Raw genomic sequence first — 18,525 nt, forward strand, 5'->3', positions numbered from 1 at the left:
AGCCTGAGATGAACACATATTACACTGTGCAATTATATTGAACAGAAACTAAGCCAAAATGCAGAAGTAGCATGTAAAAACTAAGTACTGCTAACATAAGAATTAAGTGAATAAGTAGCAGCCAGGCACTGTTCATTAAATGCAATGATTAACTGAGCAAATGTGAGCACCTGTAGAAGGACAAGTTTTGACATTTTTGCTGATTTAAGACATTCAGGTGTGCGTGAACACAAGCAAATATCTTAAAGAAGCAGTTGTTGCTGCTTATTGATCTGGTGAGTCCAAGTCCATCATTCTAGAGTATAAGTATAAAATCATACAAGACAGTTTTGAGTATTCCCAGGAGTGGATAGTGACACCAATTCACCCCGAGTTCAAAGAAACTGCAATAAATCCAGGAGCTACTTCTCCTAACAGACCTCAGCTAACGTGCTAAGTGGTAATGTTCACGACAGCATAAAAATTAGAATAAAAAATGTGGCTTGGTCAAATGGAGGTGTTTGGCACGGTTGTAAAGGGATGGTGATTCAGGCTCTAGGCATTGTAAGGATGAATGAACGGAAGCAACATTGTAAAGAAAAGAATGTCCAAAACTGTTCCACAATGATGAGTCGGTCGCGGTGCATACGACAAACTTGAACGAGAGACTGACAACATACAGGCGCCAGGGTGGTTCCACATCTACTGAGTCATGAGGTGTACTTAGGTTTTTCCACACACTGCTTCTGCATTTTAGCTCAAATATAGTTAAAATAGTGACGCTGTGTAACATGTTCATCGAAGATTGTATTTATGTAATTTTAAGATCCACTATGAATCTGTTTTATTTATTATTATTTTTAAACATAAAAGCTTAGAAGCGACAGGGTGTGCGTTCTCATTATACTGTGACTCTATGTCCCGACCAAATGTGTACTCACCAGGCAGGTGCATTTTTATAACCGCTGGACCCAGCGAGGCAAAGCTGCTTCCCCATTTCCTTGTTTACACTAAGCTAACTGGCTGCTAACAAAAGCTTCACATTTCGTGAACTGTATCTGTAAATGTATGTACGTCCTTTGACATTTTGGTTTGGGTTTTTTACCGTATGTAGGAAATAAGATGTGACACAAGACACATAATCCTGCCATACTACTGTATTCCATCTTTCAAAAAAGAAAGACAAGATTTAATATTACTTAACAATATGTTAAAAGTAGCCAGTTTGGCTTTAGTGTTAATACAATATACACTCTATAACAGACTGATAGTGTGAGTATTGTTCTTTTTCAATTTCATTCTGAAAGTATTCTGATACAAGCTGGCTACAGGTCAAAATAAAGAAAACATAAACTGTAACTGGTACACGTTTACTCAACAGTTTGTTAAACAGAACTTAAAAACCAAAAAAAAAAAAAAAAAGAACAATGTCAAGTATTACGCCTTCCTCCTTTCTGTGAAATAAGGTGGAAGTAGTTGGTGGGGTGGGGGGAGGGTTTGGGAGAGTGGAAACCAGCTAACCAAGCTTCCTTGTCAATCGTGTGATGAGAGGCCGTGCTAGGAACAGGAAACGATGGGATAGTAAGCCACAATATGTCAAATACAGCTTTTAATTCATTACATTTCTCGCTTTTTTAAGTTTCCATTGTCTCTCTTTTTTCTTTTTCTTTTTTAAGGAAACCTTCCAGACATAATAAGCATCTTTTGACTACAGTTAAGCCAATATAAGAAAATAATTTCAGACCATGGCTTTTTTTTTTTTCTTTTCTTTTTTTTCCTTTTCAGTCAAGAGAAATGCCCAACTCAGACTAGAAGCACACAAGCAGGCAGGAAAAATTAATCAGATGTAGAGTAGCATTTTGTGATTCTGTGTCATTTCATTTCATTTCTTTTTATTTCTGCAGGTGGATCAGTCCAGATGGGTCTGTGTTGGAACCACACAGTGACAAGAACAAAGCAAGGCAGCGTGGGTGTGATTTGGGCACAGCGGGAGAAGTTCCAGGAGGATAACAGTTGGGTGGAAGTAAAGGGATAAGTGGAGGGTCGGGTTTGTATAGCTGTTAAGGTACTGATTGTGTCCTGACAGTCACTCACTAAACACCCTCAATGTGCAGCAAACGTAGCTTTCTTCAAGCTAAAGTTTGACCAGTTGATGGATAGCCGTTGACGGGTCTGCCGGGCAGAGTCTAAGCAAAATCTGGAAAAGAGAGAAAAGAAGGAAGAAAGCTGACATTAGGCCTTTGAGGTAGGGAAGAACACATTTTATTAGTGTTCCTCCATAATTTGGTCAAACGCACCTTTTGAAGTACTCCACCTCCCTCTCCGTTTCATCCATTTCAGTGCTATCCAGGTCGATGTCTTTGGGCAGGAATACATCATCTAAAATAAAAATAAAACATTTTCATATATACATACACAGATAAATTCATCTCTCATTGGTCTCATACACATTTTCCTGGTTCTAATCTGTCAGGATTACGTTTCCAAGGTGCTTTAACATTTCACAGCACGTCCGAGTTTGGGATCACAGCAAAGCTGGATTAAGAAATGCTCCCTAGCACTTGCTCATAGTGATCAAACCTTGCCTATTACAGAACATCCAGGAGACAAATGAGGAAAACAATGCAGAACACTTTGTTGTTCCGACTTTAGCAGCAGGACAGGGTAGTCCGGACTTGTACACACAGAAGATTAAAACCAACCTATCGAGCTGTTCATCTTGTCCGCCTTCTTCTTCTTGCTCTTCTTGGTCTTGCCTTTGGGCTGTGGGGACTCTGCAGTCGGAGGTTTGCCGTTCTGCTGGGTCTGTTCGGACTGGGATGTTGGAGGGGGAGACGGAGAAGGGTTTGACACAGGGGGGCTTATCCTGTCTTCCTTTGTTTGGGCTAGAGGTTGGTGTTGCTGCCTTTTACCGCTGGCACTTCTGTTATTGCTCCTTTCCTCCCTCTGGGGTTCACTGGTTGGGAGAGGAGCGAGGGCTTCAACGGGCCTAGTTCGCATTGCTTTGGTGTCTGTTGTAGTGGTAGCGCCATTAGCGAGCTTTACAGGCGCATCGGAGCTCTTGGGTAACTCTGGGGCTTTCTTTACAGCAGCCTCAGAGGTGGGCACTTTAGCGGACTGCTTACCCTTAGATTTACTGCTGACCTCGAGTAGAGAGGAGGTGCCGTTGAGGAGGTCAGGTGGAGAATTGGGGATGTTGGTCTCAGCGGTAAACCCCTTTTCAGCAGCGCAGTTTGGGCTGTGCTGTAAATGGGGCCGGGGTAGTGAGTCAAATCTGGGTTCCTTCTGGTCAGGGAGGCGGATGAGAGTTTGAAGCAGCTGTGACTTTCCATTCTGAAGATTATCTAAGACGTTCTGAGCTGTCTGTTTAAGGGGCTGTGGATTGTTGTGAGGGGGAGCGGTATTTTCCTTTGCTTTCTCTTTCTTTTTCTTTTTGGCAGCGCGATGTTGCTGCAGCTCCTGCAGTCGGAGCAGTTCTTTTTGAAGCGCTTCTTCCTCTTCCTGCCTCTGTCGCCGTTGCTGTTCCTCCAACAACTGCTGCTCCTCCCTTTCGCGGGCCTCCGCCTCCAGACGGGCCTTCTCTTCCATCTGAAGCACACAGACGTTTACTATTAGTGTACTGACAACTCTGACTCATTAAAAAAAATAAAAAAGACCACTGAGTGCTATATTTCCAAGTATTCTAGGAAAGTGGTTTTAACAAGAAGGATAAATACTGGAGGCTGTGTGTTCATTTCAAAAAGGCCTCTGGCCTGATCAGCAGGGAGTTACCTTCTTTTGTTTGTGCCTTGCTCGTTTTGCTGCCTTAGAACTGGAAGCGGGTTTACTGTCAGCACTGTTGATAAACTGCAACAGGTCCTCCACCCGCCTGTGGTCCTCCACCCCTCCATCTCTTTCTATCACCGGCTGCTGTTCCTCGCGCTTCGGCTGTTCCTCTTTGCGTTTTGTCAGACGTAAGCGAAGCTTCTCCCTCATTTCTGCATAGTTTCGACTGGTAGGAGCAGCTGGGGGCTGTGAATAAAACAAAGGGTGTCGCAGTCAATGAGGGTACGGGGGAGGAAAATAAAAATAAATGAATCATTTGGAAAAAAACAACAACAAAAACAAAAAAACCCACCAACAAGATGTTAATCTGAGGTCAATGTGTTTGCATAAACATGCATGTCTTACCCCGCCATGTCCGAAGAATTCGCAGTAGCAGCAGTCACAGTACTTTCCTTCTTTCTGGTTGGTGGATGTGGAGGTGGAAGAGCTGTGCTCCGAGCAGCTGTCCTCGTCCTGACTCTCCTCTCCATCATATGGCGGATGCTCGTACCCCCCATTCCCTTCACAGCGATGCCCTTCACAGTCAGGATCACTGAAATAAATAATGTTTTAATGTTTCAGTACTTTAAATTCAGTTTGGATTGCTGGTTCTTTTTTACCCTGCGAAAAAAAAAAAAAAAGATAAATAACCTTTCCTGTGAAACCAGACAGCAAACTTGCCTGCAGACGCTGGGTGGGGCACTGATGGGCCCATCCATTGAGGTGGCCAGAGGTTCTGCGGGTGGGAGGCAATGACCCTGGTGGGAGTCTGCAAAGTCTGGAGCTGGAGTGGCCATTTTTGGGAAGGGTTGTGATCCTATTGTCGGAAGGTGCGCGGTGGGTGCTGGAGGGAGCGGGGGCCCCGAGAGAGGAGGGAGGGAGGTAAGTCCCGTGGAGCCATTTCTAGGGGTGGTTGGGGTGGGTTGCCTGTGGTCCTCTTTACCTAGATTGTGAAATACGTCATCTAGAAGGGAGGAAAAATGGCCAGAATTACAATATTTACATTAACAAAATACACAAAAGAAAAAATCCCCACATCATCAAAAACAACATGATCATGTTCAGAGCTTCCAGACAGGAAAACAAACAAGCCAAGTGTTGCTGACGCATGCTTCGCACGTCAATACCACTTCTTCTAAACCAGCGCAACGCAGTTTCAGCTTGATGACCTTTTGAATATAAATTATAACGCTGATATTTATATTTGCTCATTTAAACGTAGACCAATCTCTATCTATCTATATCTCAAGCCACATCATTCATTTCACCACAATACAACGATCAGACATTTCAGAATAAAACACAATTTACACTTTACTCCAGGTTATCTGAGTAATTGTTGAATGTGTGGACATAAGATTTGAATTCACCATTCTGTCAATTTTTAACTGTGCATTCAAGCATAGACACAGTAGCAAACCTTGCATAGTAAAACATGCTTGCTACAGTTAACACTGAGAAAAATATAAAAGACTAGGCATCCTTCCCATATGCTTTAATATTTGGAAAGGTCAAAGAATAAAAATATATATAAAATATATATATAAAAATAAATACCAAAAAAAAAACCCCACTATAATAGAGAAAATGAATAATTATCCTGCTGAATAAAAGCTATCAGTGACAGCAAAATTTGTATGTGATCAAAACTGATGACACACCCAAATTTTCAAGGGGACTTATCAATTAGTTAAATATGTACTCTTACAATGAAGGATGCACAATACACACTGACAAGTTTCCCCGTGAGTCAAAAACTAAACGCTCAGTTTCTTCCATTTCTGCCTCTGCATAATACCAAAGACATCCGACATGATACCTGTGAGCACAGCATCCACAGCCGTCAGATGGTTGTTTTGTTTGAGTAGGTCTAACCACCTTTTTTCAGCCAATTAAAAGAAAGGCAGTTTAGAGGAAGCTAAAATGGTTTGTTTCAAACAATTGATGGACCGAGGGGCTGCACCCAAAAATATTTTGATGTATGAATAACACAGAGCTGGGGTACGAGAATAAAATACGGCGGTGGAAACGACCACAACGAGTCCCTTTTAACTGTAGGTGTTAAACTGTTTGAGTGTCCCATCATTTTAATAACAAAAAAGCCCCATCAGTACAAACCTAACCACTACTCCTACTTCCTATATTACCTAAAGAGTTGGGTCTTTTAGATGCTAGGTGGATGGGTGGGTTATTACTTGACTGGACAGTGGTAGCAGTGCAGGACACTGAGGACGTGGAGGCGGAGGTGGCCATCACCACTCGATTCGTCTCCATGAAGGCATCCTGGAAATTGTAGAGACACTTCTTCTTGCCGCCGGTCTTCTTCTGCTCTTTGGCTTCTGAAGAGGAGCATGAGGACGAGGAGGATGACGACAAAGATGATGACAAGGAAGAAGACGAGGAAGGGGGCAGAGGCGTGGGCAGTGAGGGATGTTCCCCTTGGGGGCAAATAGATGATGTTGGAGGGAGGGGGACATCAGCAAGTGGTGGTCCAAGCATATCACCTGTTGGGTTAGGACAAAACATAAGGGAAGACATTGTCTTAACGATTCTTTTTAAATGATTTCAACATGATTGGTGATTGGTGATTTGTGCCGTGCCGGGGCGGCTCACCTGGAAGCGATTCGGGCAACAGCACAGACGGATTCCAGCTCTTCATCACAGCAGCGTCCCATAAATTCTCAAACTTGAGCGAGAGGCACTGCAGAGAGCTGTTCCAGTCACCTGCACTGCCCGCACCGCCGAAGCAGTTCTGGTATACATGCTCTGGTAAAGACGCACTGAAGGCTGGCTGCTTGGCCGCCGAGTGGTTTGATATAGGGTTGGGGGGCAGAGGCTTAAGGTGGGAAAAAAAATGTGATTAGTAAGGGAATAATGAGATGAACAGGTTTGAGTTTGGCACACAAAGTTCAGGACTGCTCTGTTCTTTTTGCTTTTTTCCCCCCTTCCCCTAGTTTAGGTTCAGTCTGTCCCCTTGTGGCAGAAAAAAGGAACTGCAGTGACACTAAATGAAACTAGCGTACAACTAATCTTAGCATTGTTCTTGGAACCTAAAAAAAAAAAAAAATCCCCAGTGATAAGGAAATGAATCAATTTTCCCCTTAAAGACACTCTCAATGCTAGAATTCTACATACTGATCGGAAGAATACAACTTACGTCTACCTCTAAAAATTTGTTATCCTCACCTTGTTGTGTGTGAGAGGTGGGCTTGGTGGGTAGAGTGTGGGGTGCAGGAGGGGCCGGGAGAAGTTGTGTAGGGGCAAGTGGCCGTGGATGTGTGGGTACAAGTGGAGGGCGGGGTGTGCAGGGGGGGTCTTGCTGTCTGTGAAGAATTGGTGTCCAACAGCGGGGGGAGGAGGCGCAGCGTGGAGCCGACTAGGGGGCAAACACGTGGCGGGGCCCAGGGTGGAAGAGCTGGGGTCCTGGTTGCACACGTGGCACTCGCAGGCATGCTGGACCTGCTCTGCCTGAGGGTGGGGGTAATATAGGTTTGAAACACGTTGATTTAAAAGAGTAATAATAGCTAAATCATGTATCAGAATGTAGTAGTGGAGTTCATTTTTCCAATTCAGCTCCATCGAGGATTTCATTATTATTATTTTTTTTTTTTTTAATTAGTGTGACTACACTTCCAAGTTTTTATCTCTGCTCTTACATCAGAATTAAACTGATGTGCTTTTTGTGTCACATGAACATTAGTAAAGTGGTTCAGGTCTCATCAGTGCCACTGCACGGATACACGGATATCCTGCCTGCCCTGTAAATAAAGCACCTCGTTTCGTCAGTAACAGCTGTACCTGGAGGTGGCGAGGATCGTGGCCAGATAAGTGTGGCATTAGCTTTAGTTATAGACTTTAAAAAACAAACAAACAAATACAATAAATAGCAAATGTCTTCTAGTCTTTAATCCACACAAATAGTATAAAGGGGACTTTCACTGATGCACAGATGACCACGTCTAGTGTTTGTATAGTAATACCACTCATATTATAATGGAATAGCAACTCAAATTAATACTGAAACTACTGGAACCGCATTGAAACTGAAATGAGCAAACCCAGTCTAATCTATAACAAAAAAACAAAAAAAAATTAAAACAAAATTTAAATTCATGTAAAAAAAACAAACAAACAAACAAACAAAAAAAAACAAACAACAACACACTCCTGCGATAACCCCGGGACCCACAGCAACAAAGAACATTCTTGTCCTGTGATCATTATGTTTAGATCTCTCGTCACACAATGAGTGTGTCTGAGCATATGGCCCTTAAAGGAAGACGAATGAAGGCTCATTGTATTTGTATAAATACCTGTTGGTGGTTGTAGGAGGGTGGAGGACTATTGGTCTTTCCTGAGGAAAGCTGTTCCTGCTGCCCTGGGGGCTCCCCACCACCCTCGCTATTAGCTTCCTCCTCGTCACCCTCCGATGAGCTGCTGCTGCTGGTAATGCGAGGAGACTGACACAGAGAGGTGCAGAACAAAGATTGAATTAGTATGTGAGGACACACGCACAAAACATTTCCCAAATTACCCGTAACCCACTCATAATGAACTGCAGCTTCATCATCCAGAAACCCGGCAGGGAAATTCACAGCTAATCTTGGGCATTTTTTGGGGGCTGTAGAGGACTCACCCCTGTCTTTAGCGCCACGTTTTCACCTTCCCCGTTGATGTCGTTATGAAGACCGTTCACAGCAGCAGTCACCACACTGTTGTCCTCATAACCACTCATAGGGTACATGTCCCCAAACTTACTGGACAACGGAGGCACTTCGTCATCATCGCTAATGCTACAACAAGAAAGAAATGAGAAGTCAGGAAGAAGAAGAGACTATTTATCGAAATATCAGTTCCGCTTTAATAGCACTTATTTTTATGTTAACGCTAAGATTGGGGAAAATACTAATATTCATGATTTTAAGATGACTTACAAAGTGTTGGTGTCCCCTTCAGGCAGAATGAGTCTCGGATGCTGCTGGATGGTGATGGGAGAACTGGAGTTGGAGCCGGACGCTGAACTGCCAGAGGAGAGGCTAGGAGGGTGCACCCCTGCCAAGAAGTCCCGGGGAGGATCCCCTTGCATGGGTAGTTTGATGTGGAGGTCCTCAGCGATGGGAGAGTCCATTATGCCACACGTTAGGATGTGAGAGAGGCTACAGTCGTCACATGTGCACCTGTTGAAAAAGGTTGAGACAAAATTTATATTGTGATACTGATTACAGGACTCTCTCAATAAAGTTCCTTCATGAAGTATTTTAAAAAGACAATTCCCATACAGTCAAATGAGTTAAGTGGCTTTTTTAATGCCTGAAAATGGTCTTCAATACATCACTGTTACATGTTGACATCTCGCTCTCCCATCTTTAAATAGGTTCTATAGCAGAGTGACAAAAGTCTTGAGCCACACCAGTGACATGACCCTCACCTCATGTCACTGCTGATTTTCAGACCACTTCTTGTGTAATTTGGCATACCTCAGCCTTGGCTCCCCATTTCTCCCTTCCTTAAGAATGGCTTCTTGATAGCCACCCTTCCACCAACATCATTTCTAACCAGGCTACAGTAAACAGTAAATGGTTACAGTGTCAGATCTTTGCTGGATTGGTTTCTACTCCGTAAGGACATGACTTTCAGACGCTTTTCATCTGCTTTTTTTCCCTTTCAAAATTTCTCAGGACACCCTACACAGCATGTAGAGATGTGCCATGTTTTCAGCTAATAGAGCTTTGTTGTTGCAAAGACACCAGTTTAGACCTTCAAACTGTTATCTTATCATTTTTAATAGAAATCGCATTATGTGTAGACAACACTGTTTCATCCTTTGAGTTCTTATGCTGGAATGATTCATAGGTCAGTGTTAGGTGGCTAACAGAAAGAAAAGAAACCTCTGAAAATGGTCAGGTACAAGGACTGCACTGAAGAAGCCTGAAAAAGACTTAAACTATTGCACGAGCCCACAAAAAAAAGAAAATAAATTCTGGCTCCTTGGAAGCAAAATATAAAGAAATTGCTCAAGACTTTTGCACATAATAATAATAATAATAATAATAATACTACCAGCAAGTAGAGGGGGGTTCATTTAATTTCTTCACAACTAAACATAACCAGTCTGTTCACTTATTTTATACATGTTATCCGTTTTTTTCCCCTGTGAAGATAATTTGAATTATTTCTGAAATTCACTGGACTGAGTGTAACGTAATCCCAGGCCAGACAGGGACACGCCACTGAATCCTGACAGCTCACCTTCTTCTGTAATTGCAGTTTGGACAGTCTGGAATACTCAGACGAGATGACAGCATTCTCATAGTGTCTGTGAAGTTGTTATCTCCGGTGGGGGATTTCTTACTGTTGGGCAACTACAAAAAAACAAAAACAGCCATTACAGCGCTTTGAAAGACACAACTGTAAAACTCCATTGTAAAATGACAGTGTCATAATCACGTGCCGTACCTGTTCTTCTATAAACCTTCTTTGCTTAAAGAATTCCCAGTCCTCTTTCAGCATTCCCTGCTTAGTCTTTAAAGTCTGGAAACAGGCAGATAGTAAGAATCAATAAAGACTTAAGAAGCTTCACAAATCAAAGACTGAAAAAAATATCTAAACAGTCACACAGAGTTTGCATTTCACCTACATTTTTGCTAATTAAAGACTTGTGTGGCTCTGTTCTTTGGTTGGTAATATTCTGACCCTCCACCTTAAAAAGCATCTACAAAAGAAACATGTTACACAATTTGTTATTCTCTGTACTGAACATGAGCGTTACACAAGACATTCTTTTACTGCCCTGCGTACCTGTTCATCCACATAGTCATCAATCCTCTTCTCACACTCCTGCCACTGAGCGGCCACTGAAGCCATCTCCTGCTGCAGTTGCTGGTAGCTCTCTAATAACGTCCTGTACGTACCTTCACTGTATGAATCATGGGAAGCTGTGCCATGCCTGTGGAAAGAAAACAAAAACAACAAATAGGGATTAGGGATAAGCCTGCTGGCTTATGGCTCAGCACCGTGGAAGCTTGTTCAAAGGCAGCATCTGAGAAGGTAATGTGCAATTTGGGTCTTTATTAGCAATCAAATCATCACGATGAGCGTCTAGTCATAGAGTCTTCCTTTAAATAGAAGCGACGTCTTACCTAAGCTGTGCAATGAGTGCCGGTAAACTGCTGTGTAAGATCGGTTCGGAGAAAACCAGATTCTCGAAAAGGTGTTTGTTGTGCAGCTCCCAGGTCACCTGAAATTTCTGGAGGTGCTCATTTTCCTGGGGAAGAGCAAAAAAAAGAAAAGAAAAGAAAACTTAGGAATGCGATGAATATGTCAAACGTGTTATCGTATGTGGGGGAACAACACTCGGACGAACCAGGGTGAGCAGGAAGCTGCTGATGGTTCGTGCAGCTTGACAGAGGGCGTTGTATTCCTCCAGCAAAAGCGAGATGAACTGGTGGGCTTGAGGAGGCCCTTGGGCTGCAGCTATGGTCCCAGGTGGTCCCGTGTTCTTGGAACCTGCAGAAAGGTGCTTCAACAGACGCACTTTCATTTCCAAGACGTATTCCCGAGCCTGCTGCTCCAACCGCTGGTAGAGCTGATAGGGATCCTTTTCACAGAGTCTGCGGGAGAAAAACAATAAACATAATGTGGGAAAAGAAAAAAAAATTCCCCATCTATTGATGCTACCAGCACGTAAAGCTCTTCTTTCTCTTGTAACACTGTCTGTACAGTTTAAAATCTCCCAATGTGAGTCATATAGTTTCCTCAATTACATCATATTAAGTAATCCGATAGGCTTTTTACGGGCCTGTGGACTTGTTCAAATACACTGGAAAAACAAACAAAAAAACCCAAAACAAGGCAGCAGTTTCAGTTTGTTGACATCAGCGCAAAGGCTCCCACGCCTCTGGTTGTTTTCAGAGAAGCTCCCTGTTAACAGGGACCTCTAGTGGCCAAACACACCCCTGAAAGCCCCTGAAAGAAAGACCTGAGAAAGAGAGGCAGGATTTCTGGTCGTGGTCATACCTGTCCACCAGCTCCTTCATGCCCTCCTTGTCTCTCTCTAGAGGCTGGTCGTGGTCATCTGCAAGTGGCGTTCCCGTCTGTCTGTAGATGTAGCGCACCAGGTAGCGAAGCTCCGACCAGTGGTTCTGCAGCTGCTGCGACTCCCTCTCCGACTCGGCAGAGATCTCCCTGTAATTCCCACAAATTCATTAAGAATCAGTGAAAAAAACAAAACAAAAACAAAAACGCAAGGAATCAAAGAGTCAACCTGAACTGACCGCCTCTCGTTGCAAGCTTCGCAGCTGCACACTGTATCAGCAGGCATCGGCGTGGTGAGGTCCGGGGCAGGAAGCATAGGTAGAGTAGGCGCAGCAGTGGTCAGTCTGTCCCCTGTGGCTGCCTCCTGGCCCAAGTTTCCATTACCCACAGGCATGTGCAAAAGAAAGTCCTGACTCTGTAGGCATTATGAAGGAAAACAAAGACATCACAATAAGACATTGAACAAATCCAGAAACATTTTTATTAGTTTACTGTGATGCTGATCATTTTTCAGGAGCCGATGGTGACACTGGGCATGTCGCACGGCTGTCCAGAAAGCTGAAAATAATGTGCTAACATATGATATGAATGTCAATCACTTCTCTGTATTTAAGAGCATTTTTAATCATTTCAGTTGATTCCTCTTCAGTCTCTTCAGCTGTGGCTTGTCATAAAATAATCTCTGATCATCTCATGGATCTGGCTCTGGACACTGTGACAGCTACAAGGCCCTGAAAATGACTGCTCTGATATGTCCAGCACCACATGACGCTCAGCCTATTTACGTTTATAATGTGTTGGACAGTAACTAAACTGGGATGAGCACACAGTGCAGTCTTTTTTTGTTTAGAGAAAAGTTACAGTTACAATTGACAAGCATCAGGGCCGGGATCAGCCAACCACTGTGAGAACTGACTTATAATGTCACACCATCATTCACTCATCACGTGAAAAAGCACAGCATGGGGCAGACTAGATAGAGAATATATGTGCAAATTTTCTTTTCTGCAGCTATTTCAAAATAAAAGCTCTCCAGTTGCTTGGGCCCCTTGACTACAGGACCATAATGCTGTGAGTCAGCAGAGCACGCCACTGCAGTTAGGATGCATTTAACAATACATTTAAGAGGAAGCCAAACCCAAGACCACCATCCAAGGCTAACGCACCAACAACTAAGAAAACAGGACTGAGCTCCAAAAAACAAACGCTTGGGAGTTTTCAAAAGCAACTCAGACTGAGACTTTGGATGAAGAACAAAAATGTAGGCGCAATCTTACCACCTGCCTACAAATAAAAAGCAAAATTTCTTTTAGAATTTGCAAGAACGGAAACAAAGTCGAGTCGCTGCCTTTGTAAATTTGTCTGTAGAAAAGTGCTTTTATTAATTACAACTAATAATCACTCATACACACATTCAACCAGGAAAATAAAAAGTCTCTTTGTATTATAGGGGGAGAAAAAAACCCACTGATTTCAAATCACAAGATTTTTCCACAGGCAGTTGGTCATAAAGAAGCTCTTTATATACAGAGTAACTGGAGCGCACACTCAAACACACGTCATCTTACAACACAGGCCTGAGAGGATATTTTCAGTCACACTTGGGTGTGCAGAGGAGAAAGAGAGAAAACTAATTAAGAATACAACAGCAACACTGCCACTTATTTTCTTAATTAATCATTAGGAGTATTAAATGTGACTACGTGTTAAAATAAAGACTTAAATCATTATGTATTATGATTTTTATAATTAGTTCCTTCATTTTTAGATACAGATGCAGCTAATGCCATAATCACAACTACATTTTTATGTACCATTTATTATATATCAAAAGCATTTCATCCACTGAGATACTTTTTGTTTAATTAATGTAACTGAAAAATTGCACATTTCAAGCTGAAGCTTCTAGAAGCCGCTACCTCGTTGAATCAATTCAAGCTTGTGCAATCGTATTATTCTGCTTCCATCATTACGTTCTTACAGCAGCAGCTGCTGCTCACGGTGGCTGCATCTGTTTCGGCCGTTCTGGCACAGAACCAGCAGTGCCAGGTGAACGCAGGAGCTGCATCATCCACTGAAAGACCGCAGCTGTGCACGTTAAACTGCAGATATGTGGCATCCGTGTTGAGCCAGAAAACCGACTGAACGGCGGAATCGAGCAAAGGCTTGACACGCAGCACTCTCTCTCCATGCACAAACTCTTTATAACTTTAATTCTCTTCACACTCGTGTGACTTACCCCTAAAGACTGCTCTAGAGTAGTATGTCGGTCCTCCTTCTCCACTGTGCGCCTGCAGTCAGAGCACACCCACAGAGGCAGCTGTAGGGCACTGGGAGTCTTGGCAGGCTGTGCCGTACCGTTCTGGCCTGAGATGCCTGCCTCTGAAGGCACGACAGTGTCTTTACGCTCACATCGACACAAGAGGCAGCGATCACCAGCAGTGTAGGGCGCTCGCTGGTTCAGGCCAAATGTGAATGGGGTCTGTGGTGGGAAAGAAAAAAATATTAGTTTACATTAAGTCACTGTGTTTGATTAAAATCCCCTAGATAGAAATGCAGTGGCTGTTGTCATTTATTACTTAAGGGAATAAATAAAAGCAGGTTATTTTTTCTTCTTCTAATAATAATAATAATAATAATAATAATAATAACACAGATGTTATTTTAGAGGAAAACTCAAGTTTGCGATCACTTGAACTGCTAGCCAATCTAATATTCACGACCCAATGTACTCCAGGTACAACAGCTGTTTGAACAGGCCCGCTGTACTTCATTAAATCACAGGAACTTTAACACAGAGTCCTTTCAGTGAGTGAAGCACAGAGGGGCACAAACACGTAATTAGAAGCTAGAGGCTTCAATTAATGATATACACACTGACTGCTTGTGACGGTGGGTGGGATGGCTATGGGATTTTAAGAAGAAGGTTGACTTCCATCTATTTCAGCTACATTTTAAAAGTGTACTCCTGGAGACTGTGACTCAGTGAGTACTCTGGGTTAGAGCGGGGCAGCTTTACACTTAACGGAATATCAGCATCTATCCAAACATGATATGGCCTCCTAGTACAGCTATGGTATGAATTTCAGAATCCTATGTTTCCTCCTTCTTAAATTATCGCATTCTCAAACTCAGGTGTCGATATTGTAAATTCTTTTTTTTTTTTTTTTAAATTGGCGTAAGAAAGTAGCTGAACATTGTGTGACACATGTTAGTTAATCATTTACTCATTTGCGTTGTATCCAAATGCTCCTGATCAGTGTGTAGTGTTTCACACAACAAACAGGAGAGTTGTAAAGTGCCCTCTGTTGGACAAACTATGCAACGCCAACTCTCATAACATAGTTGAAAGGCATTTCTCACCCTTCTTCCTTACCTTTTTAATTTCCATTTATATATTTATCCATTTATTATTATTATTATTATTATTATTATTATTATAAAAGATCAGCGAAAAAAGCAAATATTTGCAGACAATATCTGCTCACTGATCAATCAGTTGGGTTCTCTATGATAAGCAGTACATTTCATACATATATTTCCTCGTTCAAGTTCATGTTCGTGATGTGTGTTGTATGGATTTGAATTCTGAGGAATAACGTCATTAGTAATCAGGAAAAAAAAGGCAGTTATCAACACTTAAACCCTACTGTTAAAAAAATAAAAAATACAAATGCTGGAGCATCTGAATGTATGAATAACTGAGGCAAGTCCTACCGAATATGAATAAGTTCCATACTTAAAAATGACTGGATTAACAGAAACACTGAATGTTTAAATCTTGAGTGGGTTTCCACCATTTAGCGTACACACAGTTCTATTGTCAAGGTGTGTATTATACTGGTAAACTGGACATGTCTTTGAGCGACAAAGGTTCTGTATCATTGAGTGGATTCAGAAACTCTTGACTGTACTTTACCTGAAGGACTCCAGAGAAGTCAGCATTCACCGGTCCTTCCGTAAACTGTGGTGTAACGCCGCTGTTCACTTTGACCTGATGGACACAAAGCAGCTCATAGTTTACAATGAACTCATCCCTTTCTATTTATGCAGGTGATCAATTAAGTGATGACACAGTTTCTATATTACACCCCAAGCTTCTAATGTTTTCTGTATTATTTTCTGGGTTTTATATTCGATTGCATATATATTTATACTGATAAACCTCTCATAGGTTCACACCTGTACACACTGGATACACAGAAAACCTATAAACAAAAGTGCCCAAAAATGATGTACGCACATTTAAGGAGTCAACTCAGAAAAATTATAGCAAAACATAATCTCTATCTAGCCATGCACAGACTGGCAGAAAAGTAGTCGTAACTGATGATTTAGACTAAAGGATTAAATTCAAGCAGTTTCATGTTATGTAAACTTAAACGACAAATTACTGTTGCTGCTGCAGGCTGACACAAACCACCATGGTAGTAATCGGTGCTATGAGAAAAACAAGCTGGCTATCTGTGCATGTACTGTTAAGCATTAGTAATAACTGACATTTAAAAATAAAAATGAATGCTGCAGTGAAACATGCACATAAACATATTGTAAATGACCTGAACAACTAGGAATCCAGTTTATATCAAGGCTCTCTTCTTTTTAGTAACTGCTATACTGTCACCTTGCACTATATAGTATATAAACACGTACTAGACAGTGTATGCTTACTTTATGGATGACTAAAGTAAGGTGTTTAGTGCTAACAGCATTGGTTTTTCTTTCTCTGTGTTTCTCTCAGACACTGAGATAGAGCGAGGCTGAGTCACTGAGATAGGTGCAGATAGACTGGTATTACTTTGAGGAATTAATTTTTAATTTAATTACCGTTGTCTTGACAGTTTTTCAAGCTAACACTAGCTCCTGCACTATGACTCACAGGTGTTTCTCCTGTTTAGCACAGGCCTGACTGAATGACTGGTCTTTGTTTAAGCTTCATGATATTTTGTGTACAAAAAGAGTACACAAAACAGCAGTGGCTCCGTCACATTTGGTTTTCCATAATGGTTTAGCCAAGAAATTTCTTGTATCATTTACCTTATTAGCGCAACAGTTAATTAACAAAGTTAAAATGAATAAAGTTACGATGAAATAAATGAAGCTTGGTATGACTAGGGGTATTTTTCTTTATTTTCAGTGATATTGTTGTTACCATGAATTCTTCTGCCCACTTGTAGCGGAAAATCTGATACTGTAACATCACTAATCCCAAACAAACAACACACACACACTTTCTACGTGAGAGACCAGAATAGCTACAAAAGCACAATAAACGTACACAGAAGCACAGACAGGACATAGTTTCCTTCGATGCAGAATACAAAACACTCAAGTGTTATTTACGCGACCCATTAAGCTAACCAACATCTCCGATCTTGTAAATAAGCTTGCTAACCATCTTAAGATTTCACTGTTAAGTTTCACTATCGTGGTATTGAAGTATACGGGCTCATTAGGCTAACGTGGAGGAGGTAGTCGAGTACTTTAGCTGGTCCTCTGGAAAATATGACCAAGTTAAACTCAAATCTTTACGGACTAGAGAAATAGAGAGAGAGAGGAAAAAAAAACGATGGAAACTCGGAATTTAAAAACACAAAAACAGTGATGAGATTGTTAGTGCTCTTGACTGTTAGCATAAGCTAGCATCAGTGTTTACCTAGGTGATAGCAGCTTTTGAGGCACCTACGTTAATCTTAATGTTATTCCCGAATAACTTTGATTCGAGCAGCCCAATCTATACCTGTGCTAGCCATACACAGAGAAGAATATTAGATCAACCAACTGCTTGATTGTGTCTAAATCGTTGTCGATACACCTACGACCTCTTAACTTAAGCTAACGATGGTAGTGCCAGGATTTCGCCAAGACTTTAGTAAGTTAGCCTGACGTTTAAGACAGTGTGTTATATTACACTGGGGACTGTTTAACTGCTGGCGATTATTTCACAAAGAATAAACAACTATTATTAGCTGTGATTAAGCCGGTTAACTACCAGCTACGTTGCACTTGTTAGTTAGCTAGCTGCCTTCCTCGCATCAGTCTCGGGCCCAAATCAGATGTGTCGTTGATAACGCTCCTAGCTGCTCGCCCCTGTTTTGACATCCAGTAGTGTGACACTCTTACCTCGTCGTTTATGCCCGTGATGGATCCTATATTCCCGCTGCCTGCACTACCAGGTGTCAAAAAGCCAACGACAGAGGCAGGTGCTGCTGTTCCCTCACAGCCCAGGGCCGAAGCAACCCCGGCCTTGCCACCGCTGGTATTGCAGACAGCACTGCAGGTACTGCCACCGCCCCGCTTGTTCTTCCTGCGTTTAGCCCCCCGTTTAGCATCGGTTGGACTCATTTTTCCCAATAAAAGAAGCGAGACAACTTGCCGTCCAGACTTAGCAGAGTCTCAAGTGGAATGCCTGTTGCAATCACTCGCGTATAAATCCTGGATAGCAGTATAGAGACTCTCAAAACGGCAGACACTCAGTTCCATCAAAGTGCAAGCCGACTTCATATATTCCAATATGGCCTCTGACTGGACTGCCTCAACCAGGGCTCAGATCGCGTCGAAACGTAAATGTGCGTCCCCACCCAGGCGCTCATGGGAAATTGAGTTTGCCATGGGAAATCACTTTCTAAGCAGATAACAGGGAGAAAGTTGTAGTTAGCGGAGATAAACACTGACGTTGAATGCTTTACAAACATATCGGTCTTCTTC

The 18,525-nt window shown here is 42.2% G+C and overlaps 1 protein-coding gene across 2 annotated transcripts; it reads right to left on the reverse strand.

Moving 5' to 3' along the window:
* Positions 1 to 1,121: 1,121 nt before the first annotated feature.
* fam193a (family with sequence similarity 193 member A) lies at positions 1,122 to 18,502 on the reverse strand. 2 transcript variants are annotated; one of them, XM_084931779.1, is made up of 23 exons: positions 17,941 to 18,502; positions 15,737 to 15,811; positions 14,057 to 14,299; positions 12,057 to 12,232; positions 11,800 to 11,967; positions 11,147 to 11,393; positions 10,923 to 11,047; positions 10,582 to 10,729; positions 10,421 to 10,495; positions 10,240 to 10,314; positions 10,033 to 10,145; positions 8,718 to 8,960; positions 8,420 to 8,576; positions 8,097 to 8,243; positions 6,970 to 7,251; positions 6,397 to 6,619; positions 5,979 to 6,287; positions 4,465 to 4,747; positions 4,150 to 4,336; positions 3,751 to 3,990; positions 2,682 to 3,567; positions 2,277 to 2,358; positions 1,122 to 2,176 (listed from the first exon to the last, which is right to left on the reverse strand). In XM_084931779.1, exons 1-23 carry the CDS (start codon positions 18,160 to 18,162, stop codon positions 2,083 to 2,085), a joined length of 4,800 nt encoding a protein of 1,599 aa, XP_084787905.1. In that variant the 5' UTR covers positions 18,163 to 18,502; the 3' UTR covers positions 1,122 to 2,082. The 2 variants fall into 2 exon arrangements, with proteins under 2 accessions (XP_084787905.1, XP_084787904.1); XM_084931778.1 differs by having other exon boundaries at positions 5,931 to 6,287.
* Positions 18,503 to 18,525: the final 23 nt, after the last annotated feature.

The sequence above is a fragment of the Perissodus microlepis genome, chromosome 6 (genome assembly GCF_051167445.1).
Source record: "Perissodus microlepis isolate ML-2025 ecotype Zambia chromosome 6, ASM5116744v1, whole genome shotgun sequence".
NCBI classification, from domain to species: domain Eukaryota; kingdom Metazoa; phylum Chordata; class Actinopteri; order Cichliformes; family Cichlidae; genus Perissodus; species Perissodus microlepis.